Source organism: Salmo salar, chromosome ssa07 (genome assembly GCF_905237065.1).
Source record: "Salmo salar chromosome ssa07, Ssal_v3.1, whole genome shotgun sequence".
NCBI classification, from domain to species: domain Eukaryota; kingdom Metazoa; phylum Chordata; class Actinopteri; order Salmoniformes; family Salmonidae; genus Salmo; species Salmo salar.
Genome location: NC_059448.1, coordinates 10,880,371 through 10,892,715, shown reverse-complemented (window position 1 = coordinate 10,892,715; position 12,345 = coordinate 10,880,371). Strand labels below are relative to the sequence as shown.

Below are 12,345 nucleotides of genomic sequence, written 5' to 3'. Positions count from 1 at the left end.
CGTTCCAGCAACACAGTTGTTTTATGTTTTTAATGAATTCAAGAATGGGTGCGATCAACCTGAATTGAATAGTTTGCAGCGGGGAACCAACATGAGCTTTGTCACCTATCACCTTACTATGGAATTTCTTTACACAACAAAGAGAAAAGCTACTGGCCTTTTCCAAACCCTTTACTCTATTGTGATGTCATGTCAGTACGGTGGCCGCTGAATCTGTTTGGGTTTGCTCACTGTTTTTAGGATGTCAGCTCGGAGAAGTGAGTTTGGGAAAGCCTGTCTAATGCCTGAATCATTCTCCAGTCAGTGTCACCTGTCTTTCTGCTTTGGGGTTTTTGTTTTGGGATTCTAATATCCCATAACTCTTTTCAACAATGGGACCAGCTATGCTAGTTAGCAACGGCACTAGTCCAATGAAGTTGTTTTCATGGTCAAGAAAAGCATTAGTTCTCACGTTTTACTCAACAAGGAGAAGGCAGTTCTCTCTTACAGGGGTGGAATGTTGTTACATGCCTTTTTATAATCTGAACAAACGATTAACCTGCTAACAAAAGCTGATGAAATACTCTCTTAACCTTGTGTGAAGCTTTTTGCAAATACTGTGTACATACTGTACTTGCAAGCGGATTTAATTTTGTCAGTCATATTGTTTGTTTTCTTCCAAAAGCAGCTGTTTTTTTGGTGGGGGGTTAATGAGCTCTGAACAACGTATGTATGTATCTTCTAATATGCCAAATGTCTTTTTATAACATAGATGTGTCATGCACTGCTAAACAGGACGGAGCGAGAAGCAGCTTTAAATAAATGGAAAGCCGTGTGGGAGGAGCCTTTCTGACACGCTCTGCCTTGAATACTCCTCAAGACGATTGGCTGGCTGCATTATGGAGTAGTAATGTTTCTCTCTCCTCTGTGTCTCTCTGTACCTACATTTTGACTTCACTCTTTTAGCTCTGCACGCTTCGCTGCAGTCCCATTTCTGATCTTTTCTTTCTTGTCCCCCTCACACATCCTTTTACACACAGTCTGTCTCCATCTTTCTCTCTCTGTCTCTGTGTGTAATGTTCCATTAATGGTAAACAGAGGTGTCAGTCAGTGGTAGTATGCTCAGCGATCGAAGGGTTGCTGATGGTAGAAATCTGTGCAGTTTGTAACATTTTTAGCAATAACGTGAAACAAGGGGACTGTTTTTTGATACCATTATGATTGGTTGTTTTGTTTTTTGTACATATTGAAATTCCATATGTCATTTAAAGGAAAAAACAAGAAAAAAGTTGCTATATTGGCATATAAAAAACAAGAAATAAAAAAGTGACAAAATTATGTGTGAAATTAACTGTCTTTAACTATATGTATTTTACATTGAAGGACTTAAAGTATGCATGAACATGGTAATAGCCTTGTAGGGGGCTAACATTTGTACTGCGAATAGTCAATCTTTGATGCAGCTCTACCTTCAGTTCAGAGGTTACCCACTGGGCACAAACTGGTTAAATCAACGTTGTTTCAATGTAATTGGTCAACGTATTGTGACGTGGCATCTACACTAGATAGAGAAAGTACGTGAACACCCCTTTTGCTAACAGGTGTATAAAATCGAGCACACGGACATGCAATCTCCATAGACAAACATTGGCAGTAGAATGGTTTTACTGAAGAGCTCAGTGACTTTCAATGTGGCACCGTCATAGGATGCCACCTTTCCAACAAGTCAGTTCGTCAAACTTCTGCCCTGCTAGAGCTGCCCCGGTCAACTATAATTTATCTTATTGAGAAGTGGAAACGTCTAGGAGTAACAACGGAGGTGGGAGGCCACACAAGCTCATAGAACAGGAGTGCTGAAGCACGTAGCGCATCTGTCCTCTGTTGTAACCCTCACTACCGAGTGCCAAACTGCCTATGGCAGCAACATCAGCACATAAACTGTACGGCGGGAGCTTCAGGAAATGGGTTTCCGTGACCGAGCAGCCGCACACAAGCCAAAGATCGCAATGCCAAGCGACGGCTGGAGTGGTGTAAAGCTCACCGCCATTGGACTATGGAGCAGTGGAAACACGTTCTCTTGAATGATGAATCACGCTTCACTATCTGGCAGCCCAATGGATGAATCTGGATTTGGCTGATGCCAGGAGAACCTGCCCCAATGCAGTGTCAACTGTAAAGTTTAGTGGAGGAGGAATAATGGTCTGGTGCTGTTTGTCATGTTTTGGGCTAGGCCCCTTTTAGGTCCAGTGAATGGAAATATTAACACCATAGCATACAATAACATTCTAGACGATTCTGTGCTTCCAACTTTGTGGCAACAGTTTGGGGAAGGCCCTTTCCTGTTCCATCATGACAATGCCCCAGTGCACAAAGCGAGATCCATACAGAAACGGTTTGTTGAGATCGATGTGGAATAACTTGACTGGCCTGCACAGAGCCCTGACCATAACCCCATCGAACACCTTTGGGATGAATTGGAACGACAACTGCGAGCCAGGCCTAATCGCCCAACATCAGTGCCCGACCTCACTAATGCTCTTATGGCTGAATGGAAGCAAGTCCCCGCAGGTAATGTTCCAGCATCTAGTGGAAAGCCTTCCCAGAAGAGTGGAGGCTGTTATAGCAGCAAAGGGGGGACCAACTCCATATTAATCACCATGATTTTGGAATGAGATGTTTTATGGTAAAATTGCAACCACAGGATTATGTCATCATGGTAACCAATTTTCAACATAGACCAACCTTTTAGAAAATATGTTGATAGTTCTTCAATGTAATATCCACTATCAGCAAAAAGCAATAGTCTGGGCAGCACCTTCTACTGGAGAGCTGGGCCATCTACAGCACCTCCTACTGGAGAGTTGGGCCATCTACAGCACCTCCTACTGGAGAGCTGGGCCATCTACAGCACCTCCTACTGGAGAGCTGGGCCATCTACAGCACCTCCTACTGGAGAGCTGGGCCATCTACAGCACCTCCTACTCCTCCAGCTTGGATATTAGTCACTGACTATTACCAATGTGCTTTTATGAGAATGATTGTTGAGAAATCTCCACTTAATAGGTTCACTGTTGCTATGGAAATCATTCCAAAGGGTAGGTTCAACAGAGCAAATGTAATCCCACTGTAGCTCAGTTGGTAGAGCATGGCGCTTGCAACGCCAGGGTTGTGGGTTCGATTCCCACGGGGGGCCAGTATGTAAAAATGTAATAAAAATGTATGCACTCTACTGTAAGTTGCTCTGGATAAGAGCGTCTGCTAAATGACTAAAATGTAATGTAACCAGAGCCACCACAAGCTCACAATCAATGGGAGTGATAGGGGCATGTGAGAATAGAAACAATAACATAAAACCAAACATGTTGATTTCAGGTTGTTGATTTTTGTTTTTACATGCTCATGCTCCTATCAACCCCATTGATTGTTAGCTTGTGGTGGCTAAGGTTAGCTGAAGTTTGTAGTGGCTGTTTAAAATAAGCTGAACCATGGATTACTGTTTCTCTTGGCCCATAGATGGCTCCTCACCCTGAAAGGAGTCTAACATCAAGTTGTAAAATAGTGGACTACTCCTTCAAAGAACTGTATCAAATCAAACTGTATTTAATGTGCATTTAAAGTGTATTTGATTTAGTCCTGGTCTTTAAGTTAGATTTTTGGGTGAAGTGGAGACGTGAATCCAACATGTTCATTATTAATTTGTAGACAAACTGTAATTAAAGCCAGACTCAGTAGCAAAGATGGATGCGTCTCCTTCAAGTGTTGATATTTGGTTGCGTTGACAACCAAGCATAATTCAATATCACTTTTGCTATACTGTAAGTAGCCTAATGTTAAGGCTGTCTTACAAACTAATGTAACAGTATTTATTCAACCGTAAAATGAGAAACGCATCAGTGGCCGCATTGAGGTTACTGTAACATTTAAACGTCTTGTGTAATCAGAAAGCCTGCAGGTTCAGGGTCACAGGTCTGTGGAAATCGGCACAGAATCTCAAACGCCATTAATCATTTGCACCATGTAGTAAAATGTAATCTCAACTGCAATCCAGGTCACTTGGTTGTGCTGTTAGCTGAAGCACAGTGATAACGCAGTAAGTTGTTTTAGAAAGCAACAAAATGTCTGACATTGTATTCACACTTGAACTTTGTTGTGGTTTTAAATGGTTGAAAGCGCAGTGATAACACATTTATGTGACAACTATACCAAAAATCAGACATTCATTTCAATTTGGTTGTGCTTTAGATGGTGCTTTTAGCATAGTGATAACACATTGTTGAATTCCCAAACTTTTGGCTGTCTTTTTGAGTGGGGGAATATAGGAATCTCATTGATCAATGTATCTATTAAATATTACCCAATTCTCCACATTGAAATGACGTGGTGTGTTTATGCTTCTCAGAAGCCTCATGTCGAAGAAGAAGACCACACTAGCCCTTCCAGTGCAATCCATCAGCACACCTCTCTGCTGTAGCTCCTGACTCAGAGACTAACCCCAGAAACCAGCAAGTAGCTTTGCAGAGCAGAAATGCATTCTGACGTTCTGACACAACACTACAGACTTTTAATATTTAATTTCCTTTTTTTGGTAATGTGTCCCATGCACTTTACAGAACAATTCCCCTTAGAGAGCAACACTAAAATAATCCAATTAACAGTGACATGATGATACAAAACAACAAAGAAGAGAAAATCACACAATTTGCTACATTTGTGCTGCAGTGTATTTAACAAGCCAAGTCAACAGAGACCAGGTGTGGTATGCTGGACAGGTAATGCTGGGAAAGGTCCTTTTGAAGTAGGGGGACAGACAGGTGCACAGAATCCCACACCACGATAAGGCCACAGTCATGTCACTTACAATAGTACACTAGGTACAACGATAAAAGATGACTGGGTCAAGGACAAGACAACACAGCTTTTTTGTGCGCCCACGAGGATGACACTATGCTACGAGGCTAGGAACGTGTTTCAGAGCATGACACTGCCAGGAATGGTAACAATTAGTCCAAAGGTATTTACACATATGGACATATTTCTGTGTCACACTGCCTGTAAAAAGGAGTCAGAGGTATGGGAAGTTATAAATGTCTTGAGGAACGTGGTGTCGTCATTGGGCTGTGATTTGTAACTTTCAAGTCCCTGACAAGAATGTGTACAGAGAGAATATTATGCAGAGAAGGGAGAAAACACACACACAATGGTCATCCAGGGTTCACCCGTTCAACATGCTCATGGAGATCTTACATGGATCTGAAAAAGTTGCTTGGACGTCCCTCTTGGATCATCTGGTCAACGTCAAACCAAGACAACTAAGGTGCTGCTTTACCCCGTGGGTGATTCGGGAGAGGAGGGGTTACGTAAAGAGATACCGTGCCAATTGTACACATCATGGGTGTTTGAGGTGAATGTCTGTGTGGAGGAACAGCATTGAATGTAGACCTCATGGCCGTAGACATAAACTAGCCATGTTTAATCACGGTCCCTATTAAAGAAGCATTTAGGGTCCTGTACGTCATAAAGAGTTATATCGGATGCCACCGTTCCTCAGTCTATGTAGTTTGTTAACCGATACTTCTTTAAATTCATAACCTTCTCCTTGTTGAAAACCTTGGCTGATTATTCCATTTCTCCATTTCATGTAGTCAACATGCTATCGTTTGATTGACCGTTCTTTGTAATGGCAAGTTTATCATCAACCTATTGTCTGAGATTCTCTTCATACATACATGTCCACTTTCACAGGCATGGGGACTTTATAAGTTGAAAGCAGGCATGCAAGACCTCATCAGAGACCGAAAGCTCACTGTACAGTGTGTGTGTGTGGGGGGGGAGGTGCTGCATGACCACTTACTCATTCTGATTGGTGAATGATGGAGAAAGGAAGCTAAGCCTGGGCGGAGCCACGGATACTACTGTACGTGAAGCGGGTGTTATTACCACTCTGCGGCATGTGCCCATTCTCCTCTCCGCTCCTCATCCCTCCTCTTCCTCCCCCTCTCCCCGTCCCCATCCTATTCCCAGCCCCCCTCCCGACTCCACCGGCCTTGGGGCTGCTACAGCAGGTGAAGGTGGACAGAATCCCTTGGCGGAAACGCTTATTCATGAAGCAGTATATAATGGGGTTGACACAAGCGGAGGTGTACGACAACAGGTGGATGAAGGATATCGGCGCCCCCGAGAGGAGCTTGTCGGCAGAGCGGCGGTCGAAGGCCCGCCAGGCGTTAACGGCGAACACGGGCGTCCAGCAGAGGAAGAAGAGACAGACGATGACCAGGAGCATGCGAATCACGCGCTTCTTAGCCATCAGGTTACAGGTGGAGCTGTTGCTGCACACACGGCTCAGCTTGGACTTGTTGCTCTCTCTGCTGTTGATGGTCATGTTAGGGCTGGGGGTCGAGGGAGGGTTCTGGAGGTGGGCAAGCTCGCCCTTCTTCTTGGCGGGCTGAAGGTAGCAGCCGTCGTTGTCGCCGGGTTTGATGCTGCCCGTGCTGCACTGTCTCTCTGTGACAGATCATAACAGCAGAAATGAATACAAATGAACTTAAACTAAAGTTGATTTCTCTAAATAAAAATGATAGGTGATAGAAGTGGATCTAATAAAGATAAGGAAATCATCTCTGTGATAGATTAGAAAAACAAGACATGAATAATGACTGAGCCTCTGCATATTCAATTTACCAAATATTTGCCAATTATAAACAATGACCAATAAGGATGCCACCAAATTGATATGGCATGATAATATCGCCAGAGCTGGACATTTTCAAGAGGTCAGTTGAGGTTTTGTATATGTACCTCTGCTAGACTTCCTGTTGGCCATCTCAAACTTGATGCCCCTGTAGAGCTCCAGGGAGATGAGGCCATAGGCTGTCATCATCATGATCCCAGGAACCAGGAAGAGCAGCAGCAGCAGGGACACATACCTGTAAGGAAGAAGGCTCGATGGTGTCACCGGATTGGTCGAAAGCAAGTGCACATTCAGTATGCATCAAAGTGATTTGACCTGACCGAGTACCGATCTCTGAGCTCAGTGATGATCTACCTCATCATTGTTAAGTATCTATCATCGAACAGACCAACAAATCAGTGAATTTGATACTTCCCCCTTAAATGAATAGACATGAATAGCCGATTTCATCTTTTGCACAGACCTTTCCATTATTTACAGTGAAAATCACCTAGCAGTTGAAACCCCTCTTTGTGATGGCACCCGTCTACCAAAATGAAACTATCCTCTTACCAGGACTGCTGGATGACATCACTGGGCCAGACCAGGCGGCACATGTTGCCCGTGCTGTTGTTGACCCGGGTGAAGGGCACCAGGGTGCTGGAGATGGGGTAGGGCAGCATGAACAGGAAGCTCACCACCCAGGTGGCAGAGATGACCTTGGCAGCGTGGGACTTGGTTTGCCAGGTCCGGGAGGTCAGGGGGTTGCAGATGGCACTGTAGCGCTCCAGGGAAATGGCCACCAGGTTGAAGGTCGAGACGCTCACCGAGATCCCTGGAAAGATGACGACGGTTAGCGTACCACAGTTTTGTACCACAGGATTGAGTATACAATCTGATTAATAGATCGATAACAGACAAGAATGTAGGCTACACTAGCATATGTGATTTTGTACGTCTGTGATTTTGTACGTAACAGAAGCTCAGTTAAACCAAGCTCATTTTAGGCATTTCTAAGTTACATTTTTTAAGAATCAGGGTATAGTAAATATCATTCATTTAAAAGTCCAAAAATGAAGATAGCAATCGCAGATTGTCCCTTTAAACCTTGTACAATGGCTAATGTAATACTGTATACACAGCAGGTGGGAATGACAGTTTGTCTACTGTAATACTTCTAATAGCTGGCCTGACACTCACGGCTAGACACTTTGTCTACTGTAATACTTCTAATAGCTGGCCTGACACTCACGGCTAGTCACTTTGTACTTTACGAGCATGTAGGGACAGCAGTAAGTTCCCACACTTGTAGATGATCAACAACCCCATCCGTTAACCGGTGGGTGTTACAAAACTCACAAAATAACAAACGACGGCACCTATAAATACATGCACGTTACCTTGGTTACACACCGTGACAGATGAGGTAATCATCGCTACTGACCCAAGTCAAGAACAAACAGATAAGGGAGGATGTGAACTATCTGACTACAAAGAAACACCACGAGGGAAAATTTCCCAAAGACAATGAATAATACAACCTTAACCCAGCTGACAGAAATGCATGTACATAGGATATATCCATGCCATATCCAGTGAGGAAATATTGTTGAAAAGGATTTGAACTACAAGGGCACTTGAAATTGCAGCTATGCTGTATCCGGGACCTATATATCCATACAATATCCAGACATTGAACGGGTTATGAAGCACGAGAACGGTGCAGCCTTGACTGTAAATGGCTGTAGAGAATGGATCCTCAACTACATAGACATTGATATTTCTGTGCCTGAGAGTTTCAAGTCATTGCGACACTTGTGAACAACAAACATCCCTTTTGTACCCCGTTCTTCTTCCTCATCTTCTTGTCTTGTGACCCGGACCTTTCAGCTCAGAGTAAATGGCAGTGGTGTAATGTACTTAAGTAAAAATACTTTCAAGTACAACTTAAGTTGTTTTTTCTGTGTATCTGCACATTATTTTACTATTTATATTACTTTTACTTCACTACATTCCTAAAGAAAAGAATGCACGTTTTACTCCATACATTTTCCCTGACACCCAAAAGTACTCGTTACATTTTGAATGCTTAGCAGGACAGAAAAATTGTCAAACTCAAGCACTTATCAAGAGAACATCCCTGGTCATCTCTACTGCCTCTGATCTGGTGGACTCACTAAACAGAGAACATCCCTGGTCATCTCTACTGCCTCTGATCTGGTGGACTCACTAAACAGAGAACATCCCTGGTCATCTCTACTGCCTCTGATCTGGAGGACTCACTAAACAGAGAACATCCCTGGTCATCTCTACTGCCTCTGATCTGGTGGACTCACTAAACAGAGAACATACCTGGTCATCTCTACTGCCTCTGATCTGGTGGACTCACTAAACAGAGAACATACCTGGTCATCCCTACTGCCTCTGATCTGGTGGACTCACTAAACAGAGAACATCCCTGGTCATCCCTACTGCCTCTGATCTGGTGGACTCACTAAACAGAGAACATCCCTGGTCATCCCTACTGCCTCTGATCTGGTGGAATCACTAAACAGAGAACATCCCTGGTCATTCCTACTGCCTCTGATCTGGTGGACTCAGTAAACACACATGCTTTGTTTTTTAATTATGTCTGAGTGTTGGTGTGTGCCACAGGGCTATCCATACATTAAAATAACAAGAAAACAGTGCAGTCTGGTTTGCTTAATATAACAAATTTGAAATCATTTATACTTTTACATTTACTTTTGATACTTAAGTATATTTAAATACTTTTAGACTTTTACTCAAGTAGTATTTTACTGGGTGACTTTCACTTTTACTTGAGTCATTTTCTATTAAGGTATCTTTACTTTTACTCAAGTATGACAGCTGGGTACTTTTTCTATCACTGGTAAATGGCACCTTAAATCAGGAGACGTGCCAGTACGTTTACAACCCCGGTGGACGAGAGATGATGTGGGAACGCGGCCACGGCTAATAGCCATCAGATTACTGTATTTGGTGTCTCTTCACACCAGGCACCCCCGCCTAGTGAGTGGCTGGAACTGGAAGGAATCTTCCTATGTGGACAGAACCTACTGTATTCTCTTCCCTTACCTGACCCCTTGAAGTGAGTGGCATCAGTGTAGAAGACAATAACAAGGTCAGATCATGCATGGGGCGGCAGGTAGCCCAGTGGTTAGCACGTTGGGCCAGTAACCCAAAGGTTGCTGGATTGTATCCCCGAGCTGACAAGGTAAAAATCTGTCGTTCTGCCCCTGAACAAGGCAGTTAACCCACTGTTCCCCGGTAGGCTGTTATTTTAAATAAGAATTTGTTCTTAACTGACTTGCCTAGTTAAATAAAGGTTAAATAAAAAATGTTTCTGACCCTACTGATTGTGTACAATACAATACCTTAACTATTCAACACAGAAGTGGACAAGAGCATGTAAACACCTTCTATTGCAGTACCACACAAATCCCAACAGACAAACCCATTACGGTTTGTGAATACATAACCAGGGCCCATATCCACAAAGCATCTCAGAGTAATGAATGAGATTATATAATGAATGAGATTATATGGACAGATCCTAGATCAGCACTCCAACTATGAGACACTGTGAATACGGGCCCAGGTTAGGACCTGTGTACGTATAGTGCATCCATGTGACTCACCCATGAAGTACATGGCCACGACCATGTTTCTCAGGTACCATATCGGCACCAGGGTCATGACCTGTGTACAGTAAACTCACCCATGAAGTACATGGCCACCTTGCAGATGCCCGAGCCGAACACAAAGTCCCTCATGAGGTTGGGGATGAGGGTGAAGGGCATGCAGAAGAGGCAGAGCATCAGGTCGCTGGCGGCCAAGGAGAGCAGGAACAGGTTGGTGACGGTGCGCATGCGGCGGTTCCTGACCAACACAGCGATGATCAGGCTGTTACCCAGCACACTGACCAGGAAGATGAGGCTATAGAGGAAGATACGTACCGTCTGATTCAAATCTATTCAGGGGAGAGAGAAATGGTCAGCATAATTGTTGTGATAATTGTCTTTATCATCATCATTATTATTATCATTGTCATAATCATTATCATAAACATCCTTATCTTAATAATAATCAACATCATCATCATCCCTACATTGTTAAGGTCATCAATATCATCATGATCATTATCATTACTTTCAAATAATCAATTCATTAAGTCAGTCTGTTTTCAATGGCATGGCCCTTGTGTAAAGAGGTTGACGTTCGTTTAAGTGTATCCTAATTTGATTGTAAAATATTTTTGTTGTGCATTACTCATCCTGGTTATTTTAGAGCCAGCATTAATAAAGGCAAGCTGGAATTCAGTTGGAGTCAGTTCTGATTGGTCGCATCACTCAGGGGAACAGCGTGTGCATGTGTGGGGCTTGAATTAGCAACACTAAATTCAACATGTTCTTTCCCTTGTTTAATGTTTTAAAGATTATAGATCTATATTATACATATCAGCTCAATTGCAATGAGAATTCAGAGATACTTTCCGTGAATGTAACACTCAGACCATTTTGACTTAAGCAAATAGACAATACGTGTTGACCTGGTACTGACTTCTAGTCTTAATTTATGTTAAAAAATAAATGATATTCAGTCCTAGGGCACTCCATCCAAGCAGAGGAGCCGAAAGAAGGAATGCTACTTCAACCGCGCGCGAAGCTCGCTGGCCCTGCCTGGGGCTGTCCAATGGGTCGCTCTCCATGTGCAGTTGAGCAAAAATCCCAAAATAAGACTAACAGTTTAAAATATGTATTATTTGAGAAGCAACACATTTTCACAATAAAAAACAAATGGCCCAACGTGTGTGTAACAGTCTGGGAGTGTTATGATCTAAAAATTAAACCGTTTTTTTGAATTTTCATCAATATCTCCACTTTTTTTAAAATTTAGATTTAAAACATACTACAATTAGACATTTACTTTTTGTTAATTTAATTTCCCCCCCAATGTATGACTAACAATAGGATTGGTTACCTTTGGGTTCCGGAGGGGTCTCTCTTTCATCTTCACACTCTGAGACATTCTTGATTCCAAAGTCACATAATATCTTATAAAGATTAGTTGAGTTTATGAGCATATCATGCAATGTAAATGGTTCCATTTTTGCTGTTCTCTCTTATTTTTTTCTGGTGCATAAATTGATATTATAGGCTATGTAAAGGAACCCATTCTGTTCATCAGTCTAGGACGATGGCAAGCTTGACATTATAATGTCAGAAAATCACACTTCCCACATGTCATGTTTATATTCTTCAGGGAAAAGTCTTAAAAGATCCTCAAACTGAAGATGTCGCATTCAAAGAAGTTTGCATGACCCCATTTATATTTGATATAAGAGAATCATCCAGTTTTCAACTAAATCTACAAGTAACAGTCAGTGAGCAAAAATGATTGAAGTCAAGCGTTTGCTGCCTGCGGTCTGTTGCGCTCCCTCTCGCGCTTCAATGTTGATGTGAGAAATACAGTAGAAGAGCAGTGGGTAGAGAGACACTGTGCTCTTTGGAGAGACCCCGCCTCTCGAGCCCATGGTCATGCAAGGTGCAACAGTATTTTAAAATGGAGATTTGTGTAGTCCTACTGTGATTTTTCCGTCTGTTGCAAAAAGTAAACGTATTACTGACAATATTTCAAGAACATCAAATCAAATGTTTTCAACAAAACTAAAATAG

The 12,345-nt window shown here is 42.6% G+C and overlaps 2 protein-coding genes across 2 annotated transcripts in view; one reads left to right on the top strand and one right to left on the bottom strand.

Moving 5' to 3' along the window:
• The window catches only part of rbpjb (recombination signal binding protein for immunoglobulin kappa J region b), an 86,421-nt gene extending 85,104 nt beyond the window's left edge, over positions 1–1,317 (top strand). The window contains exon 12 of the transcript XR_006770563.1: positions 752–1,317. The gene's annotated coding sequence lies outside the window, so the exon portion shown is untranslated. The remainder of the gene's footprint in view (positions 1–751) is intronic.
• Positions 1,318–3,851: 2,534 nt separating this feature from the next.
• Positions 3,852–12,103, bottom strand: LOC106608554 (cholecystokinin receptor type A). Its single transcript, XM_014206520.2, has 5 exons — positions 11,651–12,103; positions 10,389–10,640; positions 7,220–7,481; positions 6,775–6,902; positions 3,852–6,480 (listed from the first exon to the last, which is right to left on the bottom strand). The coding sequence occupies exons 1-5, from the start codon at positions 11,775–11,777 to the stop codon at positions 5,864–5,866; spliced, it is 1,386 nt and encodes a 461-aa protein (XP_014061995.2). The 5' UTR covers positions 11,778–12,103; the 3' UTR covers positions 3,852–5,863.
• Between the last annotated feature and the right edge of the window lie 242 nt (positions 12,104–12,345).

Bases quoted from the DNA above. Each gene is read 5' to 3' on its own strand.
- LOC106608554 (XM_014206520.2), bottom strand. From the start codon at position 11,777: ATGGAACCATTTACATTGCATGATATGCTCATAAACTCAACTAATCTT. The intron at 7,482-10,388 runs GTGAGTTTACTG...TCATCTTTCCAG, and splicing joins GGTGGCCATGTACTTCATGG to GGATCTCGGTGAGCGTCTCG. The intron at 6,481-6,774 runs GTACATATACAA...GATCTGTCACAG, and splicing joins CAACAGGAAGTCTAGCAGAG to AGAGACAGTGCAGCACGGGC.